General features: G+C 41.5%; 1 protein-coding gene across 1 annotated transcript; it reads left to right on the forward strand.

Moving 5' to 3' along the window:
• On the forward strand, window positions 1-16,975 carry cdk4 (cyclin dependent kinase 4). Its single transcript, XM_004544987.3, has 8 exons — window positions 1-259; window positions 10,447-10,681; window positions 10,757-10,892; window positions 11,067-11,234; window positions 13,177-13,286; window positions 14,489-14,539; window positions 14,625-14,760; window positions 16,184-16,975. The coding sequence occupies exons 2-8, from the start codon at window positions 10,464-10,466 to the stop codon at window positions 16,283-16,285; spliced, it is 921 nt and encodes a 306-aa protein (XP_004545044.1). The 5' UTR covers window positions 1-259; window positions 10,447-10,463; the 3' UTR covers window positions 16,286-16,975.
• Window positions 16,976-18,745: the final 1,770 nt, after the last annotated feature.

An 18,745-nucleotide genomic window follows, 5' to 3' on the forward strand; every position in this document is an offset into this window, starting at 1 on the left:
CTCCGAGATTTGCTAGAAGCAACAGGAAGACAACCCAAAAGGGGTGCAGGCTTGAAGAAAAAAACACAGTGGAGGCCGAAATCATCTCGGTGTATTGGCTTCTCCACAGCAGATCCACTGCTGGGCTTTAAACCTTACCGACCTGCCACTTGTGACCCGTTTGTATGCGAGTTATACGTGGCAGATTAGTGAGCATGTCTTCCTTATAGAGCTAAAGTGAGCTTACCTGCCACAGAAGAGAGAGAGACAGACGGGCGAGGTGAGTACAGTATCTGGGCTGACGATTACTCGAAGCCGCTTGCGATCAGAGTGTGTGACACTGATATTTATGTAATGTGGCACAGATGTGGAAATGGAAGTTGCAGGCGGCGATTTGCCTCATCCGCTGCTTGCTGTAGTTTGCTGTTTTCCCTGCCACGTCAGTGAACATGTAGGTGAGGAGGAAAAAGTCCATGTGGCCTGTTGTTGCTGCACTTTGTTGCCAGTGTAATTAACAAAGGAGCGCTATGGAGGAGCACCACGTGTCGGGACAGAGCAGGCTTTCTGTGTGCCCTGGCCTGCTTTCTCTCTACCTCCGCCCACTGGCCTTCAGCGTCACTGGTTTGCATTTTGCTTAGAAGAATCAGTAAATGAATGAAATGTGTGGAGGTAACTGTGAGCTTCACGACCAGTTCTGGCAGCGATCAGTGACCCCAGTGTTGTCAGACGCTGAAGCTTCCAGATGTGCAGCTGTAGTGTGTCCCCTGGTTGTGCAAGCTGTTCTATGCTGGAAAAGGAAACCGGGAGATGTTTTTAGGGTGACAAGTCATGGGTTGTTCACTTCCTGAACGACTCACAGCTCAGACAGTGAGACCACAGAAAGGCTGATCATTCATTATGAGAGTCATTGCTCTACAGGCAGGCTGTGGTAGTTTCACTGAAAACCACAGGGCTGTTCTGTTGTGTCCTGCTGTGAAGACAAGGGGAAAACACTGCTGGCACTAGAGCCCGACGGATTATTTATTCTGACCACTGTCAACCAAGAATGGGGCAAAATGCACATGCAGTAATCCTCTCTACTGGTTCCTCCTGCCAGATATTATCAGTACATGTTTGACAGGGTTTCGCACATTTGATTCATTTGATGTCCGTCACAAAATTGTGCTTCCCACAGTTTGTTTGAGTCAATAAATGTAGACATTTGATCTGCCTGCTGCAAAACGTACATTTGAAACCAGTTCTGGGGAGCGGGGATAAATATTTAAGTCAGCCCACACAACCAAGTGCAGCCTAGCCCAGACCAGTTAAACTGGTGTTAGAATTGTGATGGGAAGGTTTCCTCCCTGACTCCCAAACCCCCGAGAACCCGCAGAACCAACATGAATTACAGAGTGCCTGCTTTGTGACTGTTCGTGGTCATTCATTATAAAGTGAAGGAGTAACCAGGTTGCATGCAGTGAAGAGGCAAGTGCAGTGCATATCATTTATTATCTCGACACATGTTGAGTACCGCTGTATCATGACGCCTTTGTTATCACGGGCAATGTTTTGGCCTATCATATCAAGCGTTAGTAATTTCCTGCCCTGATATTAATTTGAAGCAAATACAAAGGAACTGACTGCGGCCTGATAAATGGAAGTGCTAACAACTTGATTTTTTTTGTTGTTGTTGCTCTTTTAACCTCTGAAATGTAAGGTTTAATTTAAGTGTTGTATGCAAAGTTACTGACAAAGGTGTCGACTTAAATGAGGAGTTAAAGGTGAATATAAACTTGGAGTCAAATTATGTTGCTAGCTAGTTTACTGCTTTTCCCCTTTCCAGGCACATGAAACATGCTCATATGTTCATATTTATATATTAAACCAAATCACAACAACAGTCACCTCCAGGCACTTTATACTGTAAGGTCAATACACCAACAATCAGATGATCCCCTATTATCAAACACTTGGCGAGAGTGGGAAGGAATAACTCCCGTTTAACAGGAAGAAGCCTCCAGGCTCAGGGAGGGGCGACCATCTGCTTCGACTGGGGTGAAGCAAGGAAGACCGGACAAAAAGCACACGATGGGAGAGAGCCAGAGTTTAATAATAACAAATGATTAAATGATATAAACACATAGTGAGTGAAAAAATGTCAGTGAAGAAGAAACACTCGGTGCATCATGGGATGCCTCCAGCAGCCTATGCCTATTGCAGTATAACTTAGGGTCACCTGATCCTGCCCCAACTATAAGCTTTGTCAAAAAGGTTTTTATGTAAATATATCTTGATGGCAAAATTGATCTCAGTGTTATTTAGAGAAGTGAGTTCTGTTTTGTTTTTTGCAGAAGAGAAAGTTTTATTTGCATCCTGTATGTCGGTTCATTTCTTAATAATTTCGAGAGAAATTTTGGTGGATTCATGTCAGCAGACAAGTCTGACTCAGTTTTCTTTGCACAAGAGGAAGAGTTGCGGTAAATTAAAGCAATACCTCTTCCTCTTAGTAACAACAGTTTATATTGACTACATGTGGTTTATAATTGCCGTTTGTGGTTTGGGAGCACGTCTGGATATATAAAAACAACTGTAGGCAATATTAGTCATTTTTTATTCTTAGTAACTAATTACTGATTACTTCCCCCAAAAAGTAATCCAGTTACTTTACTGATTACTTATTTTCAAAAGTAATTAATTACTTAGTTACTTAGTTACTTTTTAAAAACACGATTTAAAACCTGAATAGGTGATAAAGCGATAGACCTTTCAGCCCAATTCTACTTTTTCTGCATAATCCATCATACAAAATGTAATCAAATGGAAAAGTCCCTTTTTAAAACTTTTATTAGTTTTAATCTTTTAACTTTATGCATCAAGCAAAAATTTAATTATATGCAACATTCTCTGACTGGAAGAAATTTGTTTAATATTTAAACCTATTTTGTACACATTCCAGCACATAAAATAAATTTTTTTTGTGTGTTTACACTCAGTCTTTCAAATAGATGCAAGTAAAACACAGCAGAAAATAAATAAAGTCAAAGACTAGCGGTCCTGTTGCTCTATTTTCACCTGTAAAGCAGGAGCGGGGTAGGCGGAGGTTTACCCTGGTGCAGGTGAGCCGCAGCGGTCAGTGGAAGAATCCGCGAGTTTCTCTGTGAGTTTCCCATTACGTCGTTGCGCACTCAGTGCTTGCTTGGACGTTTGGGGGGGGGGGTTTCGCTGTAAAAAGAAGTTTTCTTCCCACGCACAATGCTAATGGACACTAATGTTTTTGTCACTTTTTATGGAATCAAACTCAAAGTAAGGTCAGTACTTCCACGCTTTAAACACTGTACGCTCATACTCTCTCCCGCACTCGATATATTATCCACTGTTGATCTGCACACAGCTGTTGTCACGAACGTCGCACTTGCTTACGTCACTGTCGTGAGACATTCTCGCAAAAAAATCACGGTTTTAGTAACGCAGTAACGCAGCGTTCCTACGGCAAAGTAACGGTAATCTAATTACCGTTTTTGCAATAGTAATCCCTTACTTTACTCGTTACTTGAAAAAAGTAATCGGATTACAGTAACGCGTTACAAGTAACGCGTTACTGCCCATCTCTGGTTGATACAGTATTTTAGCCGATGCAGTGATCCAGTGGATTATTCATTCATTAAACACTTTGAGATATTAATAACAAATCTGAACTTGGCAGGTTTCTTTCGTTCCATATGGACATTTTCTTCTCGTGGAAGATGAGGACTGTAAGATTTTTACTGAATTATCTCTATGCTGACAATAAGCCCATAAGTGCACTCTCTATTTATTTGTTTTCCATCTCTGGGCTCATATAAAACACACAGAGATGCTTTCATACTGTGTAAGCCAAATATCTCACAGCCGTTTACAGTGTTGGACTTTGGATTACCTGTTTTGGAAAATGACATTAGCAGCCAAATCCAGAAGAGAATGAATTCCTTGTTGAAGTGTTGGACTTTGAGTGGATTGTGTTTCTAGTCCTTTGTTGCTGTGCCTTTCTTCAGAAAAATGTAAGTTCTAGGCCTACTTCATCTTTCTTTTCTCTGATCATCGTTAATGCACAGAGTCAGGTGATGTTTCTGCTCTACTTTTATTAACAGTTTGAGTCACATGAAAATAGGGAAAATAGATTTTGTTGGTGGCAGTACATCAGCCTGGGGATGTCAGGTTACAGTCAGCTTTGTCCTCTACTCCTTTTACGCAGAAGGCATGAACCAAACGGATGGTTTTGCTGTGCTGTGGTGGGTAATAAATACTGTTAAACGAAAGTGGTGCCGAATCCAAAACACTGGAGTCTAGTTTGGTTTGAGGTCTTTCTTTATTTCTTCGACAGCAACACATCGCTCGCTCTGTGACTTGACATAATGGCAGACAAGTCTTGGTCTAAACAAGATCAACAGGTTCTTAAGAGACCCTGAATGGGACATTGTTTTGTTTTCACACTTTAAAGAGAAGAGAACTTCTACCAAGGAGTAAGCGAGCTCAGAATGCAAAAGCAGGGCTTGCAGAGAGATCCGTATCAGGCATTAGAGGTGTAGTAGGTCAAAGGGGTGTGGATGGATGGAAATCAGTTAGGGGATGGGCTGAGCGGAGGAAGTGCACCAAGCTGCCTTGACAGATTAAAGGCCGAGGCTTTAACAAAGAGAAGGAAGCAGAGGGATGATGTTGTCTCTGGCCGTGTACCTGCTTCCTGTCGGGAGACTGAGGGCTGGAGCGACGGCACAGAAAGATTTTTTGGGTCGAGTGATTGAAGGTGCTTCCTGTGCTGCAGAGTGGTGGGCAGAAGTCCCTCGTCAAAGGACCTCGACTTTAAAGTGGAGCCGCATTTGTTGAGTCACATGACTCCTGCCACTTGTGGATTAAAAACCTAAAATTAATAGTATTTCCCTTTTTTGATGGGTGGGGGGTAAAGGGTGGGGTGGGGGTAGCAGTTGTCTTTATGTGGCAGTTGACAGTTGGGGGCAGGCAGGAAATGGGAGGTGGAGAAGTCAGGTGGGGCCGGAGGGGAGTATGATACGCAACACGTATTCCTGGCTGGAATCAAGCTTAAGATGTTTTTTGTGTCATGCGTTTCACCCATTTCGCAAATAAGACACTTCACATTTGATAAGTATATAATAGAGCACTGATGAATATATCTCCGCTCTAACCGATGTTGGCTTAACTAGCCTTCAAATGCTTTGCAGCTCCAAGCATAGTTTTGTATTACAAACACACAGTGAGAAAAAAAGCAAAGTTAATTCTGTTATGTGCACAAGTCAATTTTAATAATGCTGCTGGGTAAAATATAAAATAACACTAAAATAACATCAAAGTAACTTTTTGTTTGAAAAATCTTAACCCTCTCAAGGCAAGCGTTGCAGATTTGCAACAAGTAAAAGCTAACAACCTGATTACTCCACATACATATTTTATGAGTTTGTTTTACTCAGAAGTACCACTGCAGGTGTTCTTTTGTGCATTAGCAACAAAAACTTAATTTGAGCCTGAGAGGGTTAAAAAACAAATGTGTAAATTGTAAAGTATTTACAGCATGTGTACATTTTTAAGGAGCTACATTAAACGAGCTGAGTGACATTTTTACCATAAGTTTGTCAAGATGTGGGACATTTTTCTACTCCTAAAGCATTTTAGTAGAACTTTCTCAGCCTTTCTGTGTGTATATATCTGTATGGACCTTATCACCTCTTCAACAGGGAGACCAGTCTGTGGCAGAATTTTGTTTGTCTTACTAGAGCTGGGCGATATATCGAGTTTTTAAAACATATCGATATAATTTTATACGAGATATAAGATGTGACAATATCCTTTATATCGATATAGTCTATGTTACGTTATAATTATAGTTGTGGAGCCGCAAGTTTGCCTCTCTTTCGTCCACTTTTGTCTCTACGCAACGTTACTCCGCCTCGCCTTCACTGAAGACAACTCCCCCTCCTCCCCCATCGCTTCACGTGCAGGCAGCGACAAGATGGACACGGCAAATCTCCGTTAACGAGTTACTGCGCATCGCCCTATGCGTGGGGCTGGACGGCGTCAACGTGCTAACGAGCTAAACATGCTAACGAGCTAACCGCGCTAACGAGCTAACCGCGCTAACCCTAAAATCCTTTCATTCTCTCAAAAGTTGATAGCGCGCCTTATGTATGAATTCTGGTTGTGCTTGATGGCCGCGAACCGATTTTATGTGGTACACGGCGCTCAGCAATCTGTCAAAAATGTTTGAGTACGACTTTGGTAAGCTACGGAGCTGCACCGCTTGATAGATTGTCGGCGTATTACGGCTACCGAGGAGCTTCGCGGAGTGATACGTACTGTGCTTCAACTTAATATTACCGTATTGTGTGTGTATAAGGACCATAAATGGCACCTGTAAGAGACGTGGTTATGAAGCGGATTTCAAACTCCAGGCTATCAGTCACACAGTAAAACTCGGGAACAGAGCAGCTGTGAAATCTGTCTGTCTTTGTTATTACGCTCAGTGTCTTTTAGTTTACATTTTGACTGCACAATTGTGAGCTCTTTGTTTAGCACAAAAACAAAATTGTTTTCTTTTATTTATGGAGCATTATTATTTAATAAATGCTCATAATTTAATTTTGAGTAATTTTTCATGTACATCTGTGCTGTATGTTAATAAAAGTGCCTGTGTGACATCTGGGACACAGCTTTGACTAAGAACTCTCTTTTTGTTCTTATTTTATGGCTTAAAAAAATATCGAGATATGAATTTTGGGTCATATCGCCCAGCCATATGTCTTACCACTAAATATGAATTGAAGAATTTTAAAAAGCATCCTAGGTCTACCTGTTATAAACATTCAAGTGAAGTACAATTTATCGTTTTTGATAACTTTTTATTCTTTAAGGTTATTAAATGGTAGGAGTGGGAGCATCGTAGAGATAATGGTACAAACTGGCTTTGAAAAGAAAAGAAAAAACCTTCACTGACAAGGAATAAAAAGACAGACCACATCATACCTTACCATAAAGACCTCATAGTACCACATCACCCCAGTAGAGCATCCTGCTCTCAGACTGCTGGTTTGTGGTTCCCAGGATATTTAAAAGTAGAATGGGAGACAGAAGCTTCAGCTTTCAGGCCTCTCTCCTGTGAAACCAGCTCCCAGTTTGGATCCAGGAAGCAGACACCTTCTCTACTTTTAGGATCAGGCTTAAAACTTCCCTTTTTGACAAAGTTTATAGTTAAGGCTGGATCAGGTGACCTTGAATCCTACCTTAGTTACACTGCAATAGGCCTAGGCTGCTGGGGGCTTCCCACTGAGTGGTCTTCACTCTCCGTGTGTTTATACACTGCTCTGCATTGATCGTTACTTATTATTAATCTCTGGCTCTTTCCCACAGTGTGTTTTTTGCCTTTCTTCCTCTCGTCACCCTCAGACAGTTGGGGCAGATGGCCGCCTCTCCCTGAGCCTGGGTCTGCTGAAGGTTTCTTCCTGTTAAAAGGGAGTTTTTCCTTCCCACTGTCGCCAAAGCGCTTGCTTGGGGTTTTCTCTTTATCAGAATCAGAATCAGAATCGTGTTTATTGGCCAAGTATATGTGCAGACACATACAGGGCATTTGGTTCCAGTAGATGGTGGCTCTCAAGCACAGCAATGTAAATCACACACACACACACACACACACACACACACACACACACACACACACACACACACACGTGTCTATATATACACATTACACATACATACACAAAGCTGTGTAAACCAACTATAAATAACGAATCTAAACTTATATACATAAAATACAGAAATGAATGAGGTGGAATGAATACTACAAAATGTACATAAGGTGCAGCTGCAGTCTGGCAGTGGGAGCAGTGTGACAGGTCAACTGTTAAGAAGGGAGATGGCGAGGGGAAAGAAACTGTTCCTGTGTCGGGTGGTCCTGGTCTGCAGGCTTCTGTACCAGCAGCAGATCAAAAAGTCTGTGTCCAGGGTGTGAGGGGTCTGTGATGATTTTCCCTGCCCGTTTACTGGTTCTTGAGAGGTACAGGTCCTGGATGGAGGGCAGGGGCGTGCCGATGATCCTTTCTGCTGCCCGTACAGTCCGCTGCAGTCTGCTCCTGTCCTGTTTAGTGGCTGCTCCATACCAGACTGTGATGGAGGAGCACAGGACAGACTCAATGACCGCAGTGTAGAACTGGATCAGCAGCTCCTGTGGAAGACTGTACTTCCCCAGTTGTCTCAGGAAGTACATCCTCTGCTGGGTCTTTTTGAGGATGGAGTTGATGTTGGTCTCCCACTTCAGGTCCTGGGAGATGGTTGTACCCAGGAACTTGAAGGTCTTCACAGTCGACACAGGGCTGTCTGATATGGTGAGGGGGAGCAGAGTTGAGGGATGTCTCCTGAAGTCCACTGTCATCTCTACAGTTTTAAGAGTGTTCAGCTCTAGATTGTGCTGACTGCACCAGAGTACCAGCCGCTCAACTTCCTGCCGGTATGCAGACTCATCACCATCCTGAATGAGGCCAATGACAGTGGTGTCATCTGCAAACTTTAGGAGTTTGACAGCCGAGTTCTTGGAGGTGCAGTCGTTAGTGTAGAGGGAGAACTGTCACGGATTGCCGGGGCAAGCCGTGTGGAATGTAGAAAAGGACCCAAAAGGCGGCAGCTCTGGTGCAGGTGAGTGTTTATTGACAGGGGTGTAAGTACAAACAGCGGTGGCAACAAAACATGAAACCGGAAACCTAAACTGGGTAAACTAATAAGACAAACCAGAATGAGGATGCAGGGAGGTCCGGAGAAATACATACGGGGAGACGCAGGGAGACCGAGGGGAAACAACACAGACGAACCAGCAATTACTAAGACAGAAAATACAACTTAAATACACTCAGAACACAGGGAGATTACACACAGGTGGGAGACACAGCTGGGAGTGATTAACATGACGAGACCAGGGAGGCAAACTGAAAACACTCACATAAGACGCAGACCTTCACAATAAAACAGGAACACACGGGGGGGAACAGGGTAAACACCAATTAGAGGTGAACAGAACCAAAATCTCGAAGAGAAAACACAAAACGCTGGGTCAAAAGGACCCAGGATCATGACAAGAACAGTAGTGGTGAGAGGACACATCCTTGGGGGGCACCAATACTGAGGGACCGGGTTTCAGAGGTGATCTCCCCCAGCCTCACTTATTTTTGTAGGATCTTTACCTTACAATATAAACTGCCTCGAGTTGACTGTTTGTGTGATTTGGTGCTATATTAATAAAATTGAATTGAATCAAAATTAAAGGGGTACTACATCATTGAAAACTACAGCTGAGACAGTCGAATGTATTTGCACAGCAACACTGACAGCAGTAGTGAGTGGGCTAATTATCTCAAGAAGTCAAAAGGACTAGTGCTGCTAAAGACTTGCACTATAACCTATAACAACACGAGTCTTTGGAGCAATTCATTCACAAACAGACACTAAACTGAAAGCAAAATGAACAGACGAGGACATTTTTACAGATGTTTGGTCTGGTGGCAAAAGTGTAAGGTCTGCTAGACGAGGGGAAAAGCCAACAGCTGCTGATAGAAGTGGATCTCTGTAGTGGGGGGGTCTTTGGAGTATTAGGGAAAAGGTTTTAAAAATGTAATGTAGTGGAAGAAGTTCAACTGAATAATTTTAGCAAGCTAGAAACTTTTTCACATCAAAAACAGGCTAAAGCTCAAAGAATAAAAGAGAAACTGGTAGCTACCAAAAACATTTGCTATAAAAGCCCCCGCTGTAGTTAAACAGATAAAAGTAAGCATACTGTTGCTATAGAAGGTCATTTGCAAAGTTTAAAAAAAAAACACGAACAGGAAGACTTTCATTGAGAGCGCATGAAGTTCTAACACAAAAGTGCTTTTTTATCGCCAATTCGAAGTTATTTCTAAGATGGACTGCTGGCAGTGTGACAGGAAATAGACTTTGTACTCGTTTAGAAATGGATCCTCAAGCACAAGAGCTGTTGAGGAGCATCAATTCATTTTGGATGTGGCAGGTTTGCAGAGATGTGGTAATGAATTTCAGCCTCTGCCTGGTGTTAGCCCGAGGACTTTTCTCTCTTTATTACTGAACAGTCACCAGCTTCTCCCACACAGAATGTCTTTGGGAAGATGATGTTCCTTGTTCGGTGTAGAGAGTTCATAAAAAGTTCATTATGCTGGTTGACTGTTGTTAGATGGGTTTTTATAAGTTTTTTTTTTCTTTTTGCATTTTTAAGCAATGCCAGTGTTGTTGTTCTCTGAAGTGGATGGTCAGATAACCACTTGGGTCCAGGCAGTCTTCATGCCCAGAGGGTGAATCCAGCTGACTTTAACGATTTCATTACTTTTTTTCTAGCCTCATCATGTATTTGCATCTTCAACCACTGTGATCGGTCACTTGAAGCAGTGCACTTTCCACAGGACATTAACCGATTGCCAGTAATATCATTATTGCTTTATGTGTCAGGCTCTTTCAACTTGGCCATGGCCCACAGCACCAGCATCCAGTATGACCCGGTGGCAGAAATCGGTGGAGGTGCTTATGGGACTGTTTATAAAGCCCGGGACATTGAGAGCGGGCAGTTTGTGGCTCTGAAGAGCGTGCATGTGAGGACAGACCAAAATGGCCTCCCGGTCTCCACAGTCAGAGAAGTGGCTTTGTTAAAACGGCTGGAGCAGTTCGACCACCCCAATGTGGTCAGGTGGGTGTCGTCTTTTCATCTTGTGATTAAAATGAATGCTTCACACAGGAGTCATGAATTTTCTTACTTCTGCAGGCTTATGGATGTCTGCGCCACCAAGGGAGCAAACCAGGAGACCAAAGTCACTCTAGTGTTTGAGCACGTGGACCAGGACCTTAAGACATACCTAGAGAAAGCGCCAGCACCAGGATTATCTCCAGACCGCATTAAAGTGAGAACTGGCTCCAGCTATATCTACACTAAAAGTTAGCTAAAGTAAAATAACATTGCTGATACCACATTCCAAGCATGGACGGTTCTGCTTATTACTCATTTAAATCCCTGTTCCCAAGCTGAAAGCTGTAAAATATGTAGTTCCAGTGAAGCTCTGCTTGTGTTTTTGCAGGATTTGATGAAGCAGTTGCTGTGTGGTCTTGCATTCCTTCACTCTAACCGCGTGATGCACAGAGACCTGAAACCAGAGAATATTCTGGTAACCAGCCAGGGCCAGGTGAAGCTGGCTGACTTCGGACTTGCCAGGATCTACAGCTGCCACATGGCCCTCACTCCTGTGGTAAGACGTGTATAGAGTAATTTTCCAAAGGATATTGTAATTTTTTTTTCTAACTTTGATTAATTCTTATTGTCGATTTTCTACCATTTCATTGTAGTCAGCACTTCAAAGTGTTTTAGGCAGCTAGACAGTGAAAATAACATACAGTTTCCAGTCTTCAGCGTTCTGGTGCCAGGCATAAACATTTTGGAAAATATGCTTATTTGCCTTCTTGCTTAGCGTTAGATAAGAACACTACAACCAGCAGATGGTTAGCTTAGCGTAAGGCAGGACTGGAAATGGTGGGTAAACAATCCAAAAGTAACAAAAGCTGCCAAGTAGTAACCCCACGCCTCGGTAATTAATGCATTATATCACATTTTTGTGTAAAGATGTTGTGTAAAATCTCACGCCGTGACTTGGATGGGAGCAGTAACTTCCTGGAGTGTTAGCAGATTGCCAGGAAATACTCCAGCACAAACCATGATGCCTCAAAACTACATTTTTATAAATAAAAAAAAAAAGACGTAATATCCAGATTTACTGCACTGGCTAGCATTTTATTACTCATGTTTAAACTGCTATGCCTTGTTTTGGCGTTTTGCTTTTAATGTCACGCACATTTGCCCCATAATTAAAGATGCTGTGATTGTGGCTGTGTCCGCTTATTATTTGTTTTATTTGAATTCTGAAAAATTGTTTTAGTGGTTTAAAAAATGAACAGTAAAGTAACAATAAAAGGCTAGAGCCATGCTGGTATGTCTGTAACTTTAGCTAAATGCTAGCTTCTGCATTAGCATGAGTACAGTGAAAGAAAATTACCTGCTGAAGATGCAGACTTTTGCCAGGCAGGGGCATTTTTCCAGGACTTTTAAAAGGAGAGGCCCATCAATTAGTCAAATGAGTCAGGGAGGGAGGCTCATAGAGTTATTTTTGGTTGCTATCTTAATTACAAGGACAGGAAGTAGCTCCACATGCTTATTTTGGTAGATTTTTTATACCAGATAACCTTCCTGACACGACCCCAAAGGACTTTATGTTCCCTCCTGGGATTAAACCACAGACGTTTTACTGATATAGTGTGGAAGTACTGGAGGAGGCTAAAAAATATTCAATTAAATACGTAGGAAAACAAAAGCACTTTAAAAGTGTTTTTAAATTTAGTAGCTGTAATGATCTTAATGTTCACTAGACCTCCATTAGAAGACGTAGCTTCCCCATAATTATAAAGCACCCTTGCTGCAGATTCAGATTTAGCGACAAAGTAATGGAGCCAATAAAATAAAGAGTGGTTACAGCAGTAAGTATGTTTAATTTTCCTGAGTGCTAGAAAAAAACACATCGTTTTGCTTACAGTTTGCAAATTCAAGAGTTGGGGGGGGGGGGTATGAGGGGGAGCACATCTTTTAACAATGCTATTTAACCCTATAGCTGTCACTGCACGTAATGGTATTTACGTGCAGTGATGCACTGAGGGGGACAAAACAGTTTTTAACAGAAAAAGGGGCTCAAAACTTTCTTGTCTTCCTATCTTATCTGTAATTTCCGCCCATGGTTGGAGTGACATGACTACGCAATTTTGGAGGGGCAACATGGGGGCCCAGTTGAATATCAAGGGGGGTCGACTGCCCCGCCCCTGCTACTAGATAATGTTTTGTGGAGTTTTTTGCTAAACACTGTCTTTGCACTACGAATAAACTCTTTTACATGATCTTCAGACATCAGTAAAGCATTTTTTCTCACCTCAACCTGAATGACACACTCTGGAAACATCTGCAAAAAAGCAGCTAATGTGCGAGTGTTTTGTTCTTCAACAGTATTTGACCTGTTTGCGACTCTGTTAGAGCCCAACCCCAAGTTAGAAATTCCCATCAGATCATGATGAATTAGTATCAGCATATACATATTGATAAAAGGGTTTTTTGGTATGTATCCATTGAGCTGTTCTGTTTGTGTCTTCCAGGTTGTGACCCTGTGGTACCGACCTCCGGAAGTCCTGCTGCAGTCCAGTTACGCCACACCCGTGGATATCTGGAGCACCGGCTGTATCTTTGCAGAGATGTTCAGACGGAAGTGAGTCAGCATTCGATTTTTGTGATCTGAGTCACTAAGTTAAAAAGTAGCAGAGGCCTGATTACTCATCCTCTGCGAGGTGTGACGTGAGCTCTGGGTTCTCATTAAATTCCTGAAAACAGATTAGATTGCGATTTTAAATCATCTCCATCGTGCCAAGTAAGTTTGATTTGCTCTGGTTCTGTGTGAAACCATTGCCTCGATAACCATGACATCTTTTAACTGCACCCGTGATAGGGAAGCAGTGTGTACAAAGGCACAAGCCTGGGACTCGTGTCTAGCTTTTTATTTGCTGTTCAGGTTCTGAAACTGTTGGCTAAGGTTAGAGAAAGTTAAATATTTACAAAGTGTTGTTCATTTTTTCGGTTTAAGTCAGGCTGACTTTCTCATGTTTGACATAGATGTGGATCATTTCTTCGTTTTAATCACGTGCAAGAAATATTTAGTAAGATGCCAGGACATGATAGCAAATCCAGTGCAAATGTGCAACGAGGCTGAACATTTTACAGATATATGAACATTTCTGCATTCTGCTTCTGACTGAAACCAAAATATTCACGGCACATTTGCAGTCAGTGTGTGCTCTCTGGTCCTGAGGCACGGGCGGTTTTTAGTTTCTCATATATTAGTACATATATCAGTAAAATGAGTTTTAATAAGGGTAAATTGGTTTAAAGAGTAAATAAAAAAGGTCTTTGCCATAAACATTTTATAGCTGTAACTTAAGATTAAGGTTTATTGAGTTAAACGGTTTTTTTTTATAGCTGTTTAGGGAATGATGATGCTTGGTGATACAAATTTACCATAGAGCAGGGGTGGGTAATTAACCAATAAGCTTAATATTAATATTAAGAACTGACTTCAGCTCAGTATTAATTTTGTTTGGTGATTTAGAAGTTTAATTTAAGAGACTGATCCTGTGATAGCAGCAATTTTATGAACGTATTAGAGGAGCTTTTAAGTTTAATCAGAAATGCTAAGAAGCACACAGCAGCTCCACCTAGCGGTACAAATGACACATTGCATCAAAGGATGAATGCCTAAAAAACGATCCCTTTGTGAGCAGTTCCTATGAAGATGGTGAGATTCTTATGATTCATCAAAAATGCACAGTGTTATGATGTTGTAGCTTTTAGGCCAAAGGTCAAAAATAACCATCAGCTTCCAGCTTTTAACTCGTCTTTGTTCTGTCTGCGTGTTAGACCTTTGTTCTGTGGAGAATCAGAAATGGACCAACTTGGGAAGATTTTTGAGTGAGTAACAAACACTTTCAGTCACATTAACCCGACTGATCATTCTCGCAACTCCTTTGTCACTGAAACTTACACGTCATTTCAGGGTTATCGGCTTGCCGCCAGAGGAGGAGTGGCCGACTGATGTTACACTATCAAGGAAAAACTTCCCCACTCTCACGGCTCGCCCAATCACGGACTTTGTCCCAGAGATAAATGAGCATGGGGCGCAACTGTTGCTGGTAAGGCTCGTGAATTAAATCATTAGAGCGGCTTTGCATCCTGCCTGGTAGTTGATTTATGTCTCAGCTACATACCGAGTTAAAATCAGGGCATTAACAGATTAAGCAACCTCATATCCCAGAAGAATTTCATTTGCCTTAAACACGAGCCTCAGGAATTCAACTGCTGCGATCCTGACAAATTCCTGTGACTCCTTTTGCTTATTCAGCTGGTTGTGTTAGAGGAAGTGCCCTTTTAAGAAAAGGGTTTTGTTCGCATGCTTTACAGAGTGCTGGTTAAAGAGGAAATATGACTTAAATTGACAGTTTAAATGGAATATTTAAAGGAGATTTACAGTAAATGTTCATTCCTGTGATTAAAGGCGTTACCTAACTATTTAAAGTAGACAGAAGATTTTATCATGTCTCCCTGTATGATGTGATAAATAATAGAAACACAAGTGCTTTTACTTCTCGGTTTCACTGCAGAATTGGTAAATAGGACTGAATCTGCCAGTTAATCTTCTCTGGTGCAGGAAACATACCTCCGAGATCTTTTTGCTCCATATTGACATGATAGCATCACACAGTTGCTGCACATTCATGATGTGAATCACCCATTTAACCACATGCCAAAGGTGCTGTGGAGGCCATCCGAGTACAGTGAACTCATGGGCATGTTCAAGGAACCAGTGTGAGATGATCTGAGCTTTGTGACATGTTATCCAGCTGGATGGGTACACTGTGGTCATAAAGGGATGGTCATGGTCAGCAGGCTGGTAGGCTGTAGCATTTAAATGGTGCTCAGTGGTTCTAAGGAGTCCAAGATATGCCAAGAAAATAGCCACCAGCAGCAGCAGCTTGAACCATACAAGACACGATGGAGCCATCTTTTCATGTTGGTTACCCCAAAGTCTGACCCTACCATCTGAAAGTCACAGCAGAAATCGAAAGACCAGCCGACGTTTTTCAGTCTTCTGTCGTGTGAATTGTAGCCTCAGTTCCTGTTTTTAGCTGACAGGAGGAGCACCTGGTGTGGTCTTCTGCTGCTGTAGCACGTCTGCTTCGAGGTTTGATGTGCTATGCATTCAGAAGTCTGCCCATTCCCCTCTGACCTCTAAACTCAGAACTGCCGCCCACTGGACATTTTCTCTTTTTTTCTTTGGAAACCCTAGAGATGGTTGTGTGGGAAAATCCCAGTAGCTCAGTAGTTTTAGAAATACTCAGACTGGCCTTTCTGACACTACAACCGTGCCACATTCAAACTTACATCCTCTTTCTTCCTGATTCTGATGCCCAGCTTGTCTTGACCATGTCTACATGCCAGTTGCTGTCATGTGACTGGCTGATTAGATATTCTTTGGCAGTTCATCAAACTGTCCATTAAAGAGCTCACAACGTACAGTGATACACTTCTAACATCGTGCTACTCTTTCCTCCACAGAAAATGCTGACCTTTGACCCCTTGAAACGAATATCAGCCTTAAACGCACTAGAACATGAATATTTTCGGGACGAGGCGACGTCGACTCAGACAAAAAGCTGAAGTCGTCCAGGGAAGCGCGCAGCAAGAGGTAACAGTGTTGGAAGTTTCGACGTATCAGTGTCATTCACCGCTCTGCCTTTCACGATGTCTGCTTCGGAATATTATTTTGTTATTCCCGCATCACAAAAAAAAAGGTAAAAGGCTGAGAAAGAGGAATGAAATGAGGATCGCTGCTATGGTTCTCAATGTGTAAATGTAACGAGTAATAACGTGTCACGTCTTAAAGGACAGTACCAGTGTTTTTTCACGTATCAGTATCGTCAGCTGGCACTCATAAACACAAAAGTCGTGTCATCGCCGACAAAATGTTCCTCCTGCGACATTTCTGGACGTGTCAGATTAGAAAAGCCATTAGATAGTGAGTTTACTGTAGCTGTATTAATATAATACAATAGGAACAATAACATTGTAAGACTGTGACAGGCATTGAGCTGTATGTAAATGATTTAAGCTAGCTGTGTTAAATTTGTGAGGAAAAGGAACAAGTAGAAGTGGATAAGCACACAAGAACGACACACCTTATAAAAATACTGGTATTGCCCTTGAATTAGCTCAAGAAACAAAAGTATTTTTCTATGTGCTGAAAGACTGAATGGGTGTAGTTCATTTCATGTTTAACATTTGTCTTCTGTTGCTGCAACCATCTGAAATCAGTCATCACTGCAAATATAAATAAATGTTTCAACCACACTGAGGCTTAATTGTGTTTTATTACACAGATTGGGGGTCTGTGGAATGAATGAAACCGAAAAATGGACTGAAATGTGTTTCTTGAATGAACATGAGGTATAAAATTGTGAATCGTGCCATCGTTAGCATATTCAATTAGACGGTACTGTGAAAGCCCCCCCTCACTTCTTTATTTTTGTTAGGTAAATGGGACTGATTCAGTGCAACAAGTGCGAGTATTTAAGGCAAAACAGAGTTCGTAATATTTAATATTTTGTATGACCACCTTTAATCATCAACACAGCCTGAACTCTCTTAGGCAAGCTTCGTCATCATTGCTATAAGTAGTGTCTTGGGAATAGTTCTCTGGACTTCTTGAGGGGCATTCAATGATCTTCTTTGGATGTTTTCTGCTTTTTATTCTGTTTTTGGTCAAGATGATCTCTCGCTGCTTGAATAATTTTGAGGTTTGGGCTCTGGTGAAGCAGATCCGTCACTGATAGTGTTTTGCTGTGTTTTTTCTATTTAGGTATGCTTCAAAAATAAAGTTACTGGGTGAAGGTTTCCAGTATTACATGGTAGATAAATTCATAATCACTCATAATTCCATCAGTTTTGACACAAACTCCAACACACTGGCTGAAACCATCACAGAGCCTCCACTGTGTTTTACACATGGCTGCTGTACCTCTCTCCTCACCTCCTCCATACCTGTTGATGACAATTTGAACCAAAGATGTCTCAGATCCATCACGCCATCAGACCTGTTGCCACTGATTTTTAGTCGAGTCCTTGTGTATTTTGGCATTTTTCTGCCTCCTTCACTTTCTTAAGGATGCCTTAATAATCCCACCTTTCCACTGAGACCATTGAAGCTTTAGAGAACAGTAGATGGATCAACTGAAGAGGATTTGGGTTTTTCAGATACTGTTTTTTCTTTTTTTTTTATGCCTGCCACTTCTTCATTTGTTCTGCACGTGTTCAGTTTCTTCAGATTTTTTAAGGAGACGCTGCACAGCATGCCGAGATGTGCCATGTTTTCTACTTTGGGAGTAAACTTACATGAGAAAAAATGTGATTTTTATGCCTGTCAAACTGTGCTGTTTGTGACATTTTTGTAGTTATATCTAAAGAAATTTGGGGAAAAAATACTTTTTTATATTTTTCTTTTATTTGAATGAAGTTTTATTTGTCTCATGTAGACATTACATTAGTGCATCCATTGAGTTAGGCGCATTTTTAATGCTTGAATGACTCATAGGTCAGTGTGAAGTAGTTTAACAAATAAACAGTAAAGAAAACTTTGAAAGACCTTCAGAAAGCACAGATTGCTCAAAAGCATTTTAAACTTTGCAAGAAAGTCCAGCTGCTTGGATGTGAACTATAAAGAAATGAGAGTTGGCTGAAAGACTTTTTCACAGTACTATACAATAGCAATAGGCACTAGTAAGAAATGCGTTTATAGAGTGTTTTAGACTGTTAAAAGCAATATTTAAATCCCCAGGTCTATCTTGATTTGGTTAGATGAATACATTTACATTAACAGTTAACTTTGTGCTTTTGCAGCATTCCCATTGTTAGCAAAAAGCTCTAAATGTTATCAAGGCTGAAAAATGTGAATTAAGTAAAGACATATGAATGTAATGTTTTGGCAGGTAAGCACAAAACCACATATTAAACACTGTTCTGCTTTTTAAACGTGGGTTTTAACTTTCCATGATTTCCACCTAAATGGCAACCACCTGTGGCTACAAAGAAAACACTCAAAAAACCTGAAAATTAAACAGGCAT

This window comes from Maylandia zebra, linkage group LG5, assembly GCF_041146795.1.
Source record: "Maylandia zebra isolate NMK-2024a linkage group LG5, Mzebra_GT3a, whole genome shotgun sequence".
Lineage (NCBI taxonomy): Eukaryota > Metazoa > Chordata > Actinopteri > Cichliformes > Cichlidae > Maylandia > Maylandia zebra.